General features: G+C 41.6%; 2 protein-coding genes across 2 annotated transcripts in view; both read right to left on the minus strand.

Annotated features, from left to right (window-relative positions):
- Positions 1-6,550: 6,550 nt before the first annotated feature.
- On the minus strand, positions 6,551-9,410 carry LRAT (lecithin retinol acyltransferase). Its single transcript, XM_054029312.1, has 2 exons — positions 8,814-9,410; positions 6,551-6,713 (listed from the first exon to the last, which is right to left on the minus strand). Exons 1-2 carry the CDS (start codon positions 9,357-9,359, stop codon positions 6,561-6,563), a joined length of 699 nt encoding a protein of 232 aa, XP_053885287.1. The 5' UTR covers positions 9,360-9,410; the 3' UTR covers positions 6,551-6,560.
- A 4,959-nt stretch (positions 9,411-14,369) lies between these two features.
- LOC128837780 (uncharacterized) overlaps positions 14,370-21,176 on the minus strand; it is a 97,360-nt gene continuing 90,553 nt past the window's right edge. The window contains exon 20 of the mRNA XM_054029309.1: positions 14,370-19,303. Coding sequence (XP_053885284.1) covers positions 19,229-19,303 — 75 coding nt within the window. The 3' untranslated portion in view covers positions 14,370-19,228. The remainder of the gene's footprint in view (positions 19,304-21,176) is intronic.

Raw genomic sequence — 21,176 nt, forward strand, 5'->3', positions numbered from 1 at the left:
CTTGCTTTTGGGCCCTTAATAGTGTCCCTTTGAAAAACTGCCAACTCTCCTCAGTTGTTTTTCCCCTCAGTCTTGATTCCCATGGGACCTTACCTATCAGCTCTCTGAGCTTCCCCAAATCTGCCTTCCTGAAATCCATTGTCTCTATTTTGCTGTTCTCCCTTCTACCCTTCCTTAGAATTGCAAACTCTATGATTTCATGATCACTTTCACCCAGGCTGCCTTCTACTTTCACATTCTCAACGAGTTCCTCCCTATTTGTTAAAATCAAGTCTAGAACAGCTTCCCCCCTAGTAGCTTTTTCAACCTTCTGAAATAAAAAGTTGTCTCCAATGCAGTCCAAGAATTTGTTGGATAGTCTGTTCCCCGCTGTGTTATTTTCCCAACATATATCCGGATAGTTGAAGTCCCCCATCACCACCAAATCTTGGGCTTTGGATGATTTTGTTAGTTGCTTGAAAAAAGCCTCATCCACCTCTTCCACCTGGTTAGGTGGCCTGTAGTAGACGCCTAGCATGACATCTCCCTTGTTTTTTGCCCCTTTAAGCCTAACCCAGAGACTCTCAACACTTCCGTCTCCTATGTCCATCTCTACCTCAGTCCAAGTGTGTACATTTTTAATATATAAGGCAACACCTCCTCCCTTTTTCCCCTGTCTATCCTTCCTGAGCAAGCTGTACCCATCCGCACCAACATTCCAATCATGTGTATTATCCCACCAAGTTTCAGTGATGCCAACACTGCAATGTCTAACCTATTTAGGAGGCTACATCTCATTTTCAAAGGGGATTTAGGCACTTAGTCTAAGTCCCATAGACAGTAGATGGGACTTAGACTTCTAAGTGCCCAAATTCTTTTGAAAATGAGGCTCCTAAATCAGTTAGGCATTGCAATACTGAGTGCAGCAATACCTAAATACCTTGAAAAATTTGGGCCTAAAACGTTTGTGGTGTTGTGGCCAGAAATGTATGAAGTCTGCAGCTTCATAATGGCCCAATTATATGAAACTTTACTGAATATTTTGTATTTATATATTTTTTCTATATTTATATATATTAATTTATAGTATTATTTCAAAGATTTTTGGAACCTCATGTGAAGTACAGGTGAGCATTAGGGGAGGTGAGAGATAAGAATTGTTTTAGCATCCAAACCAAAAGTGGTTATTACCATCATCAATGCTGAAGGGGTTAACATTAGGTGTTTACTAATACTCTGAGCCACTGTGAGTATTTAACGGGAGAATAGGTGGTTATGATTAAGCAGGTAAAAATTTAGATTGAGATACAATGGAGAAGCAAGCTGCATTTGAGCTTTGATCCTCCTTCCCCCTCCCACTATGATTATTCTATTACCTATATTTGTCATCCTGTTTTCTACTATTAGTAAAAAGTTTATTTGAAAAGCAGGACAAAAACATTCATCTGTTCCTGCTGCTTATTCCACACTTAAGGTTCTATTCTTCTATGCCTATGTCTACACTGTGAGGTAGGGGTATGATTACCAGCTCGTGTACACATGCTCACATGAGAATAAATAGCAGTGTAGCCACGGTCGTATGGGCAGCAGTGACATGTCTCCGCCATGCTGAGTACTTACCCACAAAGTACTGACCATGGCTACACTACTATTTATACTTGAGCTAACATAAGTCTAAATCTGCTGGCCTGAGTTCATACTGTAGACATAGCCTATGGCATCACAGTGATTTCCGGAGAGAGTAATTGTGATGCCACTAACAGGCAGAGGGTCTGGAACTAAGGGTGCAGGGAGGAGGGGTGTGCTGCATCACCCCCTGGCTTGAAGGCGTTTCCATCATATGCAGGGTTTACAGTTGGGTTCAATGGCTCTCAGCACCCCCACTGTACAAATTGTTCCAGCGCCCCTGCTAACATGAACATTTTGCTTTTGGTAGAGATTAATATTAATAGTACTTACATAGCATATTTCATCCAAGGATCTAAAAACACTATACACATATTAACTAACCAAGCCTCACAACACCTCTGTAAGGAAGGGTATGTATTATCTTAGTTCTATGGGTAGGGAAAAATGAGGCACAGATGATAAATGACTTGTCCAAGATCACATAGCAAGAGACAGAAATAGTGCCCATGTTCCCTGTCTCTATGCTCTAACCTCTCTCTCTCTGCCCCTTACTAAGCATCAGGAACAGGAGTTAGCCCACATTTCTTACCAATAGCCTTAGCAACAACAGGCAAAAAGGATACAGAACCTCATTCTCTGCAGAATGGATTCTGGTATAAAGTGATGAATATAGTAGGTCCGATCAGGAAGTCCCTATGCAAATAATACACTAATCTTACATTGACATTGGTGAAGTAAGGTAGCAACTACAGGTTTAAATTTGACTATAAAGTGACTGATAGTAATATGTTAATTATTTAATATAAAAAGCTCAACTTAAACCTCATTTGAATTGTGGTCAAACTATGACATTTTCAAAACACAAGCTCACCGGATTTCCAGCTGATGTAAACTGGCATAATTTGGTACTGAAGTCAATAGAGCTTTGCCAAGTTACACTAATTGAGAATCTGACCCCAGATGTTTAAACAAAGTAAACTTTTTTATTTTAATAATAAGATTTGAGTTGGCAGTTTATTTCAACAGCATAAGGTCATGCAAGATCACTACAAAAATAGGTACATCACATACACCCTTGCTGAATGAATCACAGTATTACAATGTAAGACCTCTTTCCTGCAAACACACACTTACTTGAAATCAATGCGACTACTCAGGTAGTAAATTTAAGCATATGTTTGTGTTTGTAGGATTGGGGCCTAACGTATTACAGAGCTTGAGCAGTTTGCACCTCCAGGAGCCATTTGTTATCTGGTCACTTCCATTTAATATTCAAATATAAAGTCAGAGCATACTAACCACTGATTTCCTAACATAGGAAGCATTCTCAGACAACACTATATCATCATACTGTGTTGTGAGACCCTTTGATTTAATTACATAACACATACACACACAATATGGACAAACCAGACCTACGGTTGCCATAACAGAGAATATGTCTTGCTTCTATAGCTTTCTTTCTGAATCCCGCAGGAGATGCTGTCAGGTCATATGTCGCCAAAAATGTAGTTTCATTTTTTCCTCAAAACCTAATACTGACAAATCTTGCCATGATTTCTCCCCCTTTAAATCTCAATGGTATCTTACTTACACACACACTTTCCCTAGCAGTTTTACAACCTACACATTGTAACAGAGTGTTAGTGCATAAGGACTTGAAAGAAACTAACTGTACACAAATTGAAACTGACTATTTTCATTCATCAAGCTAAAATACAAAAGTAAATATAGCATCAAGTGATTAAAACATTAGAACTTGAATTTTAATAATCTAAGGTTTTTTTAAATATTTTTCTATCCTGGCATTGTCCCCTTATATCTTTTTGTTTTGTTTTGTTTACCTTTGTAAGGTAATAATGAAATGTGTGCTTTTAACCTGACGTCTTTACTACTAACAGGTCCCAGCAACACAAGACTCATGTCCTTTTCGGTCCCCGCATTGCACATTAACATTCTTAAAGAAGATCCACCACCCTCAAAAGCAATCATACAAAGGACCAACTAAAATGAAATGCAACTTCTGTATTTCCACTCCCTATCTACTCCATCCTCCACCGTTCATAGTTACCAATATATTGTGCCAATCCTGCACTGACAACACATGCAAAATCTCAATGACGATACTGCCCTGTGTTTTGTCCTTTAAAATTCATATTTGAGCGTAGGCCTGAAAGGCAAACTCTATTCATAATCCCTAAATAGATTATTATATTAGCAAAAATAGTCATTAGAAAAATAGTTGGTGTTGAAATTTAAAGTTTGAGACTTCAGAGCAAACAATCCAAGGGGATGAACAAGAGAATTCACACCGGTGTTAGATCTGCTCAGTCTATGGCCCCAATTTAGCAAAGCAAATTAGCATATTATTAATTTAATAGGACTTTGCTGAATTGGAGACTGTATGAAAACTCCTAAATGCATAACTGAAGTCCTCCTGTGAATCAGCTCTGACAAAAAAATACAGCAAGTGTATCACAGGTTTAAAAGGCTTAGTCTAAGCATGTCTTAAGTATTCCTTAAAGATACTTTTTTATTGAGCAATTTCCACTTACTAGATGTGACTGAACAATAACCCAGTGTCTGTTCCAGGTGCCCTGTGTCATCTAATAAAGTTTTCAGACAAATCACATCTTGCCTGTCCTGTCTTCTTGCCCCAAATATCCCTGGTTGTCCCATCCCCATTAGTGAAGAGGCAACATCAGTCCTTTGATATTACAGCTACTGTGAGTACACTCACCTCATAACAAGCCTAACAATGATTAGCTTATTGGTCATGGACCCATTGTTTATTCTGTAACTGACTCATGAGAATTACCGGAATTCTTACAAATCCCAAGTAAAAGGGAGGAGCGGACATATAATGTAATTAGATACCATATATGTCTCAATGGATTGCTCAGTATCCTATTGGGATAAACATTGTTAGGGAAGTGCTATTCCATTATGCTCATCGATTTCAGAACACAAGTAAACATATACAAATGAATTATATTTATATAATTATGCAGTGCTGACCTTATGTACAGTAAATAAAATATACAATAGAATTTGTTTAGAAGTTATGATACATACTTGATGGAATAGCATTTCACATTAATTTAAAAAATTGCTGTAGGTTGGCACCTTAGGACTCTCTTAAAAAGAATGTAAGTTGTTTATAACAATTTAGTGGTAGTTTAAATCCAGCTGCTTTGGAGCATGACTGCAAGCTGAACATATAATTTATTTTAAATACAATTCTGTATTAGTATTGAAGTCTGGGGTGAAATCCTATCTCAATTGAAATAAGTGAGAGTTTTGAAATTGACTTCAATAAGATTAGGATTTCATCTTTGGTCTTTACATTTTCAGTCAGTTGTAGCGGCGTAGCCAAAACGAGACATTGCTATTAGCAACAGAACAGACACTTAATTCAAGATACCACACTTCAAACAGTTGGGTTTTTTGTTTCTTAAATAAAGATAAAGCAAATCTTATTGTAGAAATGGTAGTAAAGGAGGCATTTTTTGTTATTTAATATTGTCCTTAATTGACTGTCGTATATTGAGCTTTCACTGTGAAGAGAGCCAAGGTTTGGAGATTATGCATGCTTTAGATTTAAAAGGAGAGGCAGAATAATGCTTAAATGCCTAAGTACACAGAAAAGGCATGTTTACAAACAGCAATAAACATTGTAGATAAATAATAATAAAAATAGAATAGTCACTCAAAATGAGTGAATAGATAGGTTTGGATTTTGAAGGAAAGAATCCTTAGAGGTCTGAGATTAAAAAAGTATCAGCCTGAGTTAAGAATAGTAATATTTTCCAAAAAGCCCTTGAACCATATATCACATGCTCTTCAAAAAGTTGCTGGCTTGTAGGTAAATATTCACACATTCAGTATATGAAAGACATAATTTTTAAGGGGTATATGGTATGTTTAGTTGTTAAATTACAGTAGCTTGATTGTAATATCTGCCACAGAGTCTCATGATACTTTATGGCACCCACACTGGTCCCATTACTGAGGGAAGAGAAAAGAGAAAAAAGGCCCCTTTCCTTCTCCCCTGGAACATAGGAAAATTCTTATTGGTTTGCATGTTACTAGTTTTCACCAACCAAATTGCTTTGTTCCATATCTTCTGAAACCCCCTGTATTGAATTATATTGGCTGCACTGACACTTATTAGCAAGGAAAATTCTGAGGAACTGCAGGCTTTCCTTGCAACCAAACCCAGGCAAAACACTGTTCAGGATGGTATAAAGTGTTTGTGCAATTAAAATGGATATATGATTTGTGAACACCTCTCAGAAAGGAACTGAATGGGCAGTACCAATCTGGCCACACAGTAGTACAGCAAACAATATTTAACTAGGAGTTTTTACCAACGCAGAATACAATCCTGAGGCTGCTTTTATTCCCCATTAAAAGATATTTCTAGGCTTAATACAAGTGGATTTAGAAATAGTAACTTCCTTGAATGAAAAATACATATATAGGGAAGTGAAATTAGCTTGTTTTCATCTTCCATCATTTCTACCTAGGTACTTAGATGGCCTCTCTCATCCACTTTCAGGATGAAACTCTAATCTTCAGTATTTTATATGGCACTTGGATACACAGAGTTAAGAGAGAAAAATACCAGATAAAATACATTCACTAGATTAACTTATGACTGAAAGCAGGGAGCAGAACTATATCACCCCCACACACACACACTTTTTCATGGCTTGGAAGGTGTGTTAAAATTTACCTTCTGTGAGATTTTCAGGAAATCTGGTTATTTGGCTTACACAGTAAGCTACTCCTTGTACATTGTGTTCTGGATAAAGATGTGATTAAAATACTACACAAGTTACAGGTCACATTTTTTTCTCTTTACACAACTGTTGATAAGTAATTTGTGCTTTTATAAATACAATATTATACATTCTATGTACAGGCACTGACAGGCGCTGGTGCTGCTGTTAACCAGCCATCCACAGAAAGAATGGAATAATGATAGTGGGCAGGGTGGTGGAAGGTGCCAAACCCAGACAGACTATAGATGCTAATCCCAGGAGCGCTGAAGCAAGAACACTTCTCTGGTCCCGAATAATCATCTTCACTGTTTCACAGAACTGCAAAAGTCAGAGGGAAAGGTTCACAGTTAAACATGAAAGTCATTCCAAACTGATAGGTATTGGAGAGGGCAAGGAGAAAGCAGACCATCAAAGACTGCTCTGTACCAGCGATTCAACTCCTGTGGGCTAGAAAGGGATGCCTGGGTGAGTGAAAAGGGATGTATTCCCCTTAGAAACTGCCCCTGCCCCATTGAAGTCAGTAGGAGCTTTACTACTGACTGCAGTGAATGCAGAATCGGGTCCTTAAAGACCCCAAGCCTATATTAAGAGTTCATTACTAGTTGTCTAATGAATCGTGCTTTATTTTCTAGAAGATCGAAGTCACTGCGGAGAGGTTAAATTTAGCTGCCAGTTAAGTTATTTCTAAGCAGCTTGGAAATTGTTTTAATGACTTGCAAAACCTGTAACTGATTGTAATTTGGAGAACTGACTGTTAGCATCTACTGGAAAATTACGCTTTCATAGAGATACTCCCCGCTCCCCTTCACATACTACAGGTTTCAGACTGAAATGTGCCTGGAGTCAGTCTTTGCAATCCTTTAAAATGCCATTAATTCTGTTTGATCTCCTGCTGAATAAAATATCCAGGATCCTGCTTGGCGTTGGGTGGGGAAGGGAGAGACAGTGAAACAGTGTTTTGCAGAGTGGCTGCAGTGCCAGTATATGGTAACTTCGAACCAGAGAGAGTATTGACTAGACTGCTCAAAAGATTGCTTACTTACGGAAACCAGGCCTCAGCACCAAGTGACCTACTTCTCAGGGAGCACACTTGGAAAAAAAAACAAGTTTTTTTTTTTTTTTTTTTTTTTAAGAATTGTCAAGATTGAGTCAGATCGAGATTTTACACAGCCTAGCCTCTCACCAAGCTGTTTGTTGGACTATTCAAGCCACACACAAAAACTCTATTATTCTGGAGGTGCTAAACAGTAATGCCAATTAAAATCTGTTCTGCTTCTGTAAAACCTGGCAAAGCTTTCACTGATGGAAAGTGCTCCATTGCTAATACACACAGATTAAATATTTTACTTATAAATATATTACAAGAGTCTGTGTTTCTTCCACTAAGTTAGCATTTAAGGTGGAGGGGGGCTTGATTTGCAGCAATAACAATGCTTGGAACCAGACAGCCCTGGGTTTTAACCCGTTTCCAAGCATTCTAATTGGGTTTGAAACGGAGGAGGTTCCCTTTGGGGGCAGGCGGAAATGATCTACAGCGGGGTGAGTTTGTAACTTCTACCTGTATTTACACATTTTGGGCCCTCTGCGTGGAAAGATCCCTTTCATGCTGAGTCTAGCAAACCATTAGCAGTCAAGGACCAAAATCCCTTTCAGCGTTAATGGTCCATTGCAGGATGTCAGGTCATTTGACCTCGTGGGAGATTTGAAGTGTTAAGACTGTCTCTTGCCAGTTTTCAGGCTCTGGGGTGTGAGGAAACTAGACTAGAAGTATGTAGACAAAATTCAAAACCTCAGGCAAATGATGGCTTCAGACAACTCCTTTTGCAAGCAGCTTTTGGAATAGCAGCCAAAGAACCAGGGGGAGGAGGAGGAGAAGAGAGCCCTCCGGCGAGAAGGCTCACGTTAAGCTACTGATGCTGCTCTTGCTCGGGGAAAGAGGCCGAGTGAGCTCTCCTTTCACACAGGGGAGCGACAGGCTAAAGTTACAGCAAGAACGCTGCGGTTCCTGCAAGGGCAGTTTTCCTCTCCAGTCCCCCCACCCACCAGTCTTCCAAGACTCTGAGTCCTCGCTCACTCCAGCTGGGCAGGTGTTTGGCTCACGTGCCGGGTGGGACCGCGTGGGAGGCCAGGGGGCACTGCCTTCGCCAGGTTATTCTAGAGCTGGTGTGCCTGACCCGGAGGAGGTAGCTCATCCTACCGTTTAGGGTTTCCACGGGACATCAGAAGGTAAGAGGGACCGCCACCAAAGCGAATAGATCTGCTCTGCTTTGCTCCCCACCCCCAGACACAGAGCGGAGATTTGCAGAGGACCAGCACCGCAGGGCAACCCTGGGTGGGTGTGTCCCCTCCCCGGTGCACCCTGCTAGCTAGGCAGGCCGTCAGGCTGAGCGGGGCCCCGGGACCCTGGGCGGGGTTTACCTTGTCGGTCTGGAAGCTGACCGCGGAGCCGTATCTGCAGTAGGTGACGAAGTGCTCGCAGTTGTTCCACAGCAGGCTGTACGCCGTGGCCCCCACCAGCTTCTCCGCCCGGCGGGCCACCTCCTCGTCGCACAGCGCCTTGTTCGGGAAGGCCTCGTCCATGTGGTTCACCAGGATGGAGCCGCCGTAGGCAAAGTCCTCCACCACGTCCACCCGGATGCTGGCCATTCTGGCCAGGACGCCCAGGATGAGCCTCTTGTTGGTCACCACCTGCTGGATCTGCCGCTGGTCGTCGGTGAAGGCGGGCAGGATGTCCGGCATCAGGTGCGCCACCCGGTTGTCCCCGAGGTAGATGCCGAAGTGGACGAAGAGGGTGCGGTGCACCTCCAGCAGGTCGCCCCGCTTGAAGTAGGTGGTGTCGTAGTAGCTGGCGTGTTTCTCCTCTTCCTCCGCCGCGCCGGGGCCCACGCTGCACAGCTTGAGGTTGGCCAGGAGGAGCAGCTTCTCCAGCAGCAGGGAGGCCACTTCGTACATGGGGTTCTTCATGCTGCGGACCTGGGGGCTTTTCCTGGTCTTCCTCCTGCTGCGGGATGCTGCCACCCACCCCTGCATCCTGCCTTTTTATCCTGGCGGGCGGGAGTGGCGGGGCCACAAGCAAGCACAACCCCGATTGGTTGAGAGGGAAGTGGGCGGCTTCCAAACGGCAGTGAAATAAACCTTTATTCAGAAGCAGCGCCTACAAAAAGTCTCCTGTGCCAGCCCTGATGCTGCTGCTCTGTTAAAGCCTCTGGGAGGTAGAGATCCTCCCCAGAGCAGCTACTGGCTTCTCTATTGCATGTTCGAGATGAGAGGGGCTAGGGAACTGGGCAAGCGAACAGTTTGTCCGTTTGCACCAATTTACCACTCCGCTCCCAGGTTTTTCTTGCCCAGTGACCAAAGCTGAGAGAGGGAAACGATGGAATAAACTGAATGGCCGTTGAGGGAAGTTATGACTGACACAAGTGCCATTGATTTCGTTATGGGTGTAAACTGTGTACAGCTACAGTCTGTAAGTGGGGACTTCAAAGTAACGCAAACTGCTTCCAAGATAAAAAGTTGCGTTTTCTCCCGCGTTCAAATTTTTTTTTCAAGTTTTCACGGCGTTAAAATAGAACATTATCATCTAGTTGGGCCTGTAGAATAGAAAGGCCAGAAGACTCCCCGAGAATTTCTCCCGTTGCATTTGGATCTCTCCAACTACCACTTGCATTCGTGTGTTCTGTTTTCTTTGCAATTCCTTTTAATCTCTTTAAAACGAGCATCAGCTATCAAATGCATTTTAATGTACCGGACTCTATTCTATACCAGGACCATCCGTTCGTCATTGTAGCAAACACCGCATTCAACATTACAATGCCTAAGAGCTCCTACGGGCAGTTGTCTGCTTGGACTATATGTAGTTATAAATATGCACGTGAGCAAGATATCTGACCTCAAACACTAGCACTCATTTTTGATGTTGTGAGTGGCTACAGCCTCCTTGGAGTTAAAATGTCCCCTGATAGATGTATTCGCTAAAGGATTAACTGGCCGGGATAGAAGCACACTAAATTACAACTTACAGTTCCCCCTGTTTGTCATACTTCGTGACGAACGACAATGCCAATTTGTTTCCTCCTCCTAAACAAAGCTCTTTCCACTCGCACTGAGTTCCTCAAAGTTCAAAGGATTAGCTGGCACAATAAATGTTTATTACACAGCGCAGTGCACAAGGAGAGGAAATTGTAGTGACAATGACAAGTGATCGTGCACTTGATTCCTTTACAAAACTATTTGCATGTACATCGATCGATAAGTGCCCGCTTATCTGGGAAGACAACAGGTAGCGAAGCGAGGAGGGGAGTGGAACTCATATTTACAAATTAACTTGTGCTAAAATCGGTCGGCTAAGAGAGCGGAGGAAACGTGGCGAGCCATGCCTCTGCGGCTTGTTACCCGCTAATCCATTATGTAAATGTATAAATCCCCGGAACAAAGCCCACAAAAGAGCAGCTCTGTCAGGGCAACAAAGCCGCCTAGTCTGAGGCTAATAAGTTTCAGTAGCCCAGCAAATTCCCGGCTCTCCCTGGGGGCTGCGCGGGATGATTGATGGGAGGACATTCATCTTACCTGGAAAATGACAGGGCCTTGGAGACCAGGAAGGGAGGGCGGCCAAGCTCCCCACAGCCTTTCTCCCAGCCCCTGCAGTCCTACTGTCCCCCAGACTCAGTGCCATTGACTTTTGTTCATGTCACAAACACTCCCGATTCAACCTTTTAGTTCCGTCTGGAGAAAGAAACTCTGTCCAATTACACATGAGGCAAGAAAGCGGGAGGGAAGCAAAAGGGGGAGGGGCAGGGCCAGCTTTTCACACTGTCCCCCTTTCTATGGAAGATTGCAGGGCTGGGAAAATTTTATGAGCTAATTTCCTGAAGTTTTGTTTGCCTGAACATCTGCAAACAAACTGATTTAGCATGTCTTGGCCACTTGCTGAGAAGCGGGCAGGAACTGTGTATGTATAAAAAGGTTCGACACATTTTTGTGGGCAAAGCAGGACCGGCTTAGAGCAAATAAATATTTTCCCTTTTCAGTCATTGTACCAGTGGCCGGGGGGGACGGGACATAGCATAGACCGGGCATTCCGGAATGGATCCGAAACCCAAACGTTCTGGAAGCGTTTATATAATTAATCTAATTAATCACTTACCACAAAAGTCTCTACCCTAAGGTCAAGTGTTTGAAACCCAAAAGAAACCACTCTATAAAACTCGCCTTAGAGCGGGCATATTGGAGGACGAGTAGGAGAGAGCAAGACAAGGGATCATTTGAGGATTAGTCCGTTTTTTGGTCTTTCCTTTCCCCTCCCCAGGGCTTTTGCCCTGGACGATCAATATTTTTCTGATGGTTCTCTGTGATTTGGTAAATGACACCTCACAGCCGGGTGCAGCAGAAAGGAGAATAAGAAATTGGAGAAGCTTCTGCAGAGCACGCAGTGTGGTGCCTATCCTAAAGTCTGCTACTCCCCTTTTCACTCCTTGGAAGAGGCTACATTTCAGCAAAGGGGTCATCTTCACAACTATGGGCTTGGAACCGAAACGTGGATTTCATGAAATTATTATTATTTTAAAGGGCCATTCCCTACTTTTGAACCACTGGCCTGATCTTGCTCAGAAGTAACAAGCAGCTTCCGTGCTAAACGAAAAGTACTTTCACCTCTCTAATCTGCAAACCGAGTGACAAACCAGCAGTAACCTCCTGCGTAGCCATTCACTGCTGGCCCTTGCCCCAGCACCTCTGAGTGGTGGGGGATGGAAAGAATCAGGCTTTAGGGAGTTTCTTTTGGGAGTCCCAGCCAAGTTATTATATAATGCAGGTTTAGACACGTCGCGGATCAGCTCCAAAATCTGCCCGGTATACAAGAGAAAATAGCTCGAGCCGATGTTCACGTTATTTAATTGCGGGGGGCGTTTGCTTGTTTGTTTGGTTCGTGGCTGGTTCATCCCCCTAAACAACATTGCTGCAAAAACCAGCTTTAATCGAAGTGGTTTTAAGGGATTGATCTATTTCTAGGTGCAACTGCACTGAGAAGAAGTTTGTGGGAACTTCTCGGATAAACTGCAGACAAACTTTCAGCCAGCCAGCCAAACGGCAGAAGCATCGATTTCAAGGATGCAGAGTTATGCTGTGTGTGTTTTTTAAAGGTTTATGTTTCAAACATTTGCTTCCCTCCGTTCGATCGCCAACCGCAGTTGGTAAAGCTAAACCAATAGGTACGTTTCGGAGTGCATTTTCAGAAAAGAATACATTGTTTACTCCGCATAAAGGATCCCCAGGTTTAGTGAAAATAAGGAGGGAAATCGGAATGAAGAACGTTACAGAAAATGAACAATATAAAACCCGCCTGCCCAAATCACCAGATTACACTTAAATGCATCGACATCCCTAGAGCAGGCGGCGAGGGAGGCTCCCTTGCTGGGGTACAGTAAAGATTCAAACAGAGAAAATGGAGAGGGGCCCTTTTCTTATTCAGATTGGTACGCACAATTACAACTGACGAACATGGCCCTTTTCTTTTGCTCACTTGTCCGCTACTGCCATCTCCTCGGGTTTCTTCTCCTTTCTAGACAAGCAGCGTGAACCCTGCCATCATTTTATCCCAACAGAATCGCTGCCGAGAAGATGCGAATATCCCTTGTCCCAGAAATCCCTCCCTCTCGCCTTTGATTCTGCACAGAAAAGAGAAGATCGACACAATCCTGAGGCGCTGAAGACCCGTGTCTGCCAATGAAGTCAGAGAAGGTGCTCGGCGCATTGCAGAACTGGCCCCGGCGCTTCTTAAATCCTTATTCGGTGTTTAGCGCAAGAGCCAAATTTTAGCCCAGGCCAGCTGCCCCTGTACACCTGCGCCGCCTCCTCCATCTCTTCTTCGGGTTCAGCTTCCCCCACTTACTGCACTTCACACTACACACCCTCACCCTCCTGCACCATTTCCTAGCGGCTGAAGACGCTCTCCCAATGCCAGAGCACCTGAGCACCTGAAGACGAGACATCTTGGGTCAGATTCTGCAAAGGGCTGATGGCCCCCAACGTTAGGCTCAGGTCCAAGGGGATTGGAGGGCGCTCGGCACCCTATAGGTGCTCTGGAGGGACAACCCTGATTTGTAGCATCCCCATGACCAAAGGAGGACTGGACTGAAGAGAAAGGGGGAAATAACAGCAAATCCTCCCGCTGCCCACTGATTTCACCGGTGTCTGGAGCAGGCACGGAGTTTCCCCACGCAGGATCACAGCAGAAATGGCTCCATTTATACTAAATAAGGAGGCGGCTCCCTAGAACCCCACTTACACCCCACAGTCCCCCAATGCCTTGGCTGCATATTCCCCCACCCCATAGGGCTGATTCTCCTGCCTCTGTCACATCAGAGTAACACCTGGACACCGCTGGCAGGAATTCCTGCAGGTTTTTTCCCAATTAACTTGAGGTGCTCAGCAAACAAGGGGAGGCCTCCGGGGCCCCAAGGGTCTCCCCCTCAGAAGTAGCGTTAGGTTGAATGCAGAGGGAGCGGTAACTCCTTGGTTAATACTAATGTTTTCACACTGGATCATCTCACTGTTTAGTCAGAGACAGCCTTTGTTTGCTTGTTAAAGGCCATTTAGTTTTAATCCCCAAATTGTCAGAGTCCATTACAAGTAAATCCGGGACGGAAACCCAAGGTGAAACCCAAGAAGAGAAGTGGGGTGGTCTCCACAGGGAGAGGAGGCTCAAAGCCTTTATGCTCCTGAGTTTCAAAGGAACAAAGTGAAGACTGTGACATTACTGCACTGAGTAACCCCCACACCTACAGAGCAGTGAAACACCTGAAGCATGAAAAAGCAGCACCTTTCCTGACAGCTGGCTTATACCGAGGGCTGGAAAGCCACTGGAAGGCATCAGATGAACAAGAAATCAATGAAATGTAGCATTACTGCTCCCAGCCCGTACACATGGCCCCAGCGCAGCGATGGAGATACAATCAGATAACTGCCTCAAGGCAAGGCTGCTGAGAGATTTCATTTATTAATGCTCATAAAGTTTCAGATCTTTGGATAGAAGGTGCAATGTAACTGCTTATTATTACAAAAATATACATTTAAACTTAGTAACTTGTATACTGATAACATTTTTCTTTGTTAGTAAATAGACGATTACACGTATTTTGAAAAGCAGCAAAACCTTTCAAGTCCTGCATGGAAATCTCTGGTTGAACACCTATATTAGGCTTTTTCTAACTCTGGCTCCTGCACCCCTAATCCCTTTCAACCAATAGGGGAGCAAAACAAGACATAAAATATATACTTCAACACTTCCCCTTTCTATTCTATTTTTTAGTAAAACAAAACAAGGTGTGTTTATATTACTTGAAGTTGCCCATGGTTTCTGTTAAACATAAACATAAGAAACTAACCTCTTGGAAATACACATTTCTCCAGAAAGAAAATACTTTAGTGAAGAAAAAACATATTTGTTTAATTTATTGAATTATAATTAACATTTAAAAAGGCACTTTACCTCTAGTCCAACTCTAGAACACACTATTTTTCCATCCTGTTTTGGATGGTCATTGCAGTACATAATCATTCTGTGCATTGTTTAATGGGCAGATTAAATTGTCACAAAAATGGCAAAACTATCTCAAAATATTGGTTTTAAATATGATAAATTGTACCATCTGTTTTGAATGTTAGGGACCGTGCAACATTTTAGGATATATTTTATTTTGAGAATTAGAGCTGTCATAAGAAACAGTAAGAATAGAAAGCTCAGAGGCAAGTGATAATTTACAATTTTTAATTTAAATTACTGTGTTTTGGAGATGGGTTCATAGATTACGATGACACAAGGAACCACTGTGATCAACTAGTCTCTGCTCCTGTATAACACAGGCCACAGAACTTCCCTGAATTAATTCGTGTTTGAACTACAGCACCGTAGATTTTGAGCTACAGCAGGTGTGAACAATTCCCACCTTTGTGGCATGGACTCACATCTATTATGTATGAACTCCCCGACACTAGGAGGGTGCCTACAAGGCCTCCTGCCTAGAGCCAAACAAATTTCCATGGAGTTTCATATTAATCCCTGTTTCCTTGCCCTCATGGCCAGCAAAAGACAGGAAGAAAAAGAGTTGGAAAAGTAAGGCTTTGTCTACATCAGAAAGTTGCACCAATTTAACAACATATATTTAAACTAAACGAGAGCAAACACACTTGTTTTGATCAGTTTAAATCAGAAATTGGGTTGCGCTACACTGAAATAAGCTTCTCAAAACAAGAGTACGCAACGCACACAGGAATTTCCACTGATTTACACTAAATTGGTTTAACATCACACTTTTAGTTAAACTAGTGCAACCACTCTTGTGCAAATAAGGCCTCAGGTAGGATAGGTTGGCCGTTTATGGGCCTACACTTATTTTCATGTTACAGATGGCTGCATAAGAACCCAATGCAAAGCTGAACAGCTATAGTTTGTCTAACCTGAGAATGCCACTCTCCTAGACAGCAAGGGCAATTATCAATACCATCATGCAACCATCAAGTTTGAAAAAATGTGATGTCTTGAAACTGTTCAATAAGGATTCAAATTGAAGAAATGTAATTAAAAATTAAAATAAAAAGTGAAGCCTTCTCTCTCCCATGGTGACAATGAAATGGTCTGTTGGATAATCCGTTGCACAAATAACGTTTGTCCTAATATAGGGGTTAGAATCAGAAATAGGCCTGACCTGCACTTTCCAAACCCTCAAAGACTGAGGAGCAGTTCAGAATACAGAGAATTTAGTGATCTTGTTGGTTGAATATTCCTTGGTACTTTAGAATGATGGTAAACCCCTAACTATGCTGGTTTATCCCATCCTTCAGAGTAACCAAGCTATGGAAATATACAAGAAGACTGCTCTGAGAGTCACTCTAATAAGTGGGAAATATTATTCCAAGTACTGGAGGTCATTTGCAAATTCTGTTTGTAATTATTCAGTCTTCATTCTAGATGAAGAAATAAATGCAATTTTAATATAGCTTTTCAGGTCAGTTCTGGATTGTTAAGATAGGTACAAATTCATGACTTAAACTAACTATTGCACAACTATGGTGTTAGGGCCAAGGAATAACATTTATGTCTAAGGGATTTTGACACATTCCCCAAGGAAATATTATGAAAATAAATGCCACTTGGTGCAATCTAGTGTGTTGCAAAAGCAAACAAATAAACAAAACACAACCATAGATCAAAGTTATCCCTATTGGGGATGGTTTAGTGGTGTCTGGAGGGGTATGAACTCCAACAGAGACAGAGAAACCCCTTTCCATCCCCTACCCCATCAACATGAACACTGCATGGTTTAATTCTTGAACAAACTGTGCCTCTGTTGTACAGTTGTGAATGGTCTGCACCTCCCAGCCAACAGTCCACCACTACCAGTGGGTCTAAAGTGTTCATTGTTTAGTCGTTCAATTTTCATATTAACCAACAGTGAATGTTTAATTTGGTACAGAACTGGGTGAGATACAATCCAAAGTGGGAACTGAACCAACATGCAAACTCAGAAAACGTTAAAAAAAACCCAAAACAATTAATATTAAAAATCTTTCTAAATTAAGTTGCAATTGGAAAATATACTAAAATAAACTATTTAAATTACTGAAATATCTAGTTTTTTTACCCGTTTACTTTCAATATTAAAGTAGTTGCATATAGAAATACAAAATCACTTAAACAGCATAGTGATAAGGCTGTATATGTTTGGCATAGCCATGATTTCCATGACCAAAAATGTCATTTTTAGGGTATTATAATAACATCATGGGGCCAGATCCCCAGATGGTGTAAATAAGCATAACTATTAAACTTTACTGAGTTGCACTACTTATACCAGTTGAGGGTCTAGCCCATGGTCCTTTTTCATCTTAGTCTGTCTGCTACTGAGCAAGACTTTCTTCCATGAATTATTGTTATTAACAAATTTGACTATTTGGTGGGTTTTTCTGTTTTCCTGTCTTAATATGGTTTCAGACTATTGATGACAGCTGTTTAACACTTTTCTAATGGAAAAGAAATGTAAACAATTTAAATATTGTGCAACTCCCCTCCCCCCAACCTTTTTTAACCCTCATCCCAATGGTCTGAATTTTCCATATTTTTCTGTGACAAAGCCATGGTTTTCCCATTTTTGCCTTTACAACCAGACTTAATAATGATGTACAAATAATACTATATATGACTAGTTGACACAGTAATTAGTATATTATCTTCTTACATTCTGTTTAGGTCACAAGGGAAAAGAATACGGGTGAAATTCTGTCCCCATCAAATTCCATGTGAGTTTTGTCATTAATGTTAATAGGGTCAAGATTCCACACATGATGTCCTCAACATAGTCCTCAAATGGACAAAACCACAATGCAAACTGGAAAAAATCAGTTACAATCCTTGCTAAAGATAGGCTAGCAAATGGAGAACAGTGATAGAACGGATTAGAGCTCAGAGGCACTGCCAAAGATTTCTGATGAGGCTTATAAAGCACCTACACATCATTCATAGTTGTAACCACTATTATTAAAGTCTCAATTTTATCAGCACTAAACAGTTAATAAATTCTTCTGAAAATAAAGGAACATACTTTTATATTCAGAAATGTGTATCTAAACATTGTCCACTAAGAGATTTAAAAAACCCCAAACGTACATATCTTTCTGCTGTGGTAGGAGATACAGAGAATTATCAGGCCTGAATCTCTATTAGGCTGAGTTTCTTTTCAGGGAGCTGGATACAACTCCCTAATTCACCATTTGGCACCAGCTCTGATGCAGTGTACTTTGAGGAAGCTGAGGATAGATGGAATACAGTGCATATCAGACATGCCTCTTTTCTGCCCCCAACATACTCCCCCTCCAGGGTTGTGGAGAAGGGTGGTGCAAGGGACAGCTAAACTGATTCAGCACCTGCTGGGAACTCCTGTGCCCTAGGGGAATCTCCAACAGAGGTGATAAGTCCAGATTCCATCCCTTTTGTAGCACCACACAAGAGAGAGTGGGGCATCAAATCTGGCTGTTAGCGTTTTTTCTTCTTCAAAATAATCCACATGACAAGAGCTCCATTTTGTAATTACTTCCGTGCTGTTCAAATAAGGGTTATACGCAATGAGAGAAGTTGGGGATAGAAAACACTCAGCTTTCTCTCACTGACTGCAGAATACCCTGAAGTATAGTGGTCACCATTCAAAGTCAATATTCACCATCAGTCACCACACAGTGGTGCTTGAGTTACTGCAGCTATATACTGTCCTAATTAGAGGGAAAAACTGACCTCAGCTACCACAGTTTGACAGTTGTTGGTAAATGGTGATTTTTTCAATAGACGAGCACCAAGTTATCTGACTGTTCTGTATAAATAAGGGATATACTGTGCAAGATCACAGTGCAGACTGAAGGTGGTGGACTTGAGCAGTTAAGAGTTCAACAATATTATTCCTCTTAATTATTAAGAGTTCTAAAGAAGGACGGAGAGGAGGACTGGATCAAAAGGTAGTTTTCATTTTGGGAGTGTGGTTGTCTGGTTATCTCACTGTAAAATTTTTATTTTTTATTTTATTGCTTTATTATATTTTACAGGAAATAAATTAACTCTTTATCCAATGTACTAACTAGACAGGAAATGCTATTAGTCACAGACAAAGCTACTTGTCTGGTAATACTCAAAATATTCACTTTTCTGTGCCTTACAGTTAAGCCTGAGAGAGAGAACTGTCACCACCACTTTAGTTTGCAGTTTCTTGAATTTGACTCAAGAAGCTAGTTTTTGTTTTGCATGTTTGTTTGTTTGTATTCAGACTTTTAAAAACAGATGAACCCAAAAATCATTATTCTATTAAGGACTTTAAATCTGGAACATTTTTTATCTGGAAATCCAGTAACATCTGTCCAAATGCCTTGCCCTGTAGAGAGAACAAAACAGAAAATAGATTGCATTGGATGAACCAAATATCTAAAATTAAGTTACATATTTAAATATACCACCTTTGCAAAAATACATTTTAAATTAAAAAAGTTGTTTGAAACAAACAGGATATCAGACTTCTACATTACATAACATCCCTGAACTTTGGTGTATTCAAAGTCTGGATCTGAATTTTGCGGCTAAGCCAATAGCCAATTATATAATATTACAACCAGCTTTTAGGTAATTTCCTCAACCCTTGAACTGCAAATCCACATAGGTTTTCTTCCTTTTATTTGTTTGACTTTGCTACTCACGTAAGTTTTTCCTAAGTCAAGTTTTTTAGCTTTTACTTAAGATTTGCAACCATTTAAACTTTGGTAGGTAGAGCTAAGCTTTTCCAGCACTTATTTATTTATTTAAATTACTGCATACCAGAGTTCAGTGAGCTAGATCTCTTTGCTTTATAGTTTTTTTTATTTAGGACTCAATTCTGACACCATATTCATGTTGAATTGTATTTTATTCTGTGAACCGTCCAGATGATTTCAGTGAGACTACTTGTGAAGTAAGGTATTTCTCACCATGAGTAAGGATGGCAGAATTGGGCTGTCAACACCGTGTGTGTACTGTTGGGGCTTTGTGCACAGTTAATGGAGGTATTTCTGATCTTTAATGTCACTTAATATTTGGGATGTAGGTTTTGAAAGTGCTTTTTTTCATGCATCCCCAATAACATGAAACTAATGCACATACAAAGTTGGTCTCATTTCTACCATCTGGGTTGTACTTGGAAAAAAACAGTATATGTGGAGTACAATGTGAAAGCTGTTGATTTGATTTAATTTTGGATGATCTGACTGACTCCTGGCAAAATGTTATCCTAGTCTCTCGGTCAATGTTGGGTCCAGCGCCGCCTCCTATTTTTTTTTTTTCGCTTTTTCAAGAATTTGATATCAAAGGAACTTTCCAGGCTAAAAATCATCCTTTATTTATTCACATCTATCAAAGAGCCTATGCAAGGTTTCTGGGGTGGCGTAGTCAGGCAGAAGGTCACAGGATCGTGGGGAAGTAGATGAGGAACGCAAAGAGCGGAACTTTTTACAAGAGCTGCAGAATAGTTTAATGTGCATTTCCACTCAGGACAACAAAGGCACAAGACTCTCATCACACCCATAACCTATAGGCCACACCCCTTGTGACGAGAGAGTGCCACTGGACGTGACAGCAATAGCAAATTATGCTGGGGTTGGGAGACTTAGGAGTATGTCTACACTGCAGTTAAAAAGCTATGGCTGGTCTGGGGCAGCTGACTTGGTCTTGCAGGGCTCAGGCTATGGGGCTATTTAACTGAGGTTTAGATGTTCAGGCTCTGACTGGAGCTCAGGCTCTAGAACTCTGTGAGGTGGGAGGGTCCCAGAGCTCTGGCTGCTGCCCAACCCCAAATGTCTACACTGCAGTTAAACAACCCCTTAAGCCTGAGCCCTGCAAGCCCAAGTCAGCTAGCATGGGCCAGCTGCGGGCATCTAAATGCAGTGTAAACATACCCTAACAGACCTCCTGTGCCTCCATCTTCCCTTTGCACACCTACACAGGATTAACCAGAATTAAACCCTGGCCAGCTTCTCAGTTGGTGTGGATTGGTGTGGCTCCATAGAAGTCACTCAAGTTATACCAATTAAATATTGGATCAAAATCAATGGAGTTACACCAGTTGGAAATCTGGGGTCCTATGTATACCAGAATACACTCAAAACCAAGTTGTCTAGTAAACACTTGCTCTCCAAAAATGTGACCACATTTTTCTGAGTAGCTAAATTCATTAGTATGTCAAAAACACAGCTGACACATCACAAAGCATGGCAACTTCA

The sequence above is a fragment of the Malaclemys terrapin genome, chromosome 5 (assembly GCF_027887155.1).
Source record: "Malaclemys terrapin pileata isolate rMalTer1 chromosome 5, rMalTer1.hap1, whole genome shotgun sequence".
Lineage (NCBI taxonomy): Eukaryota > Metazoa > Chordata > Testudines > Emydidae > Malaclemys > Malaclemys terrapin.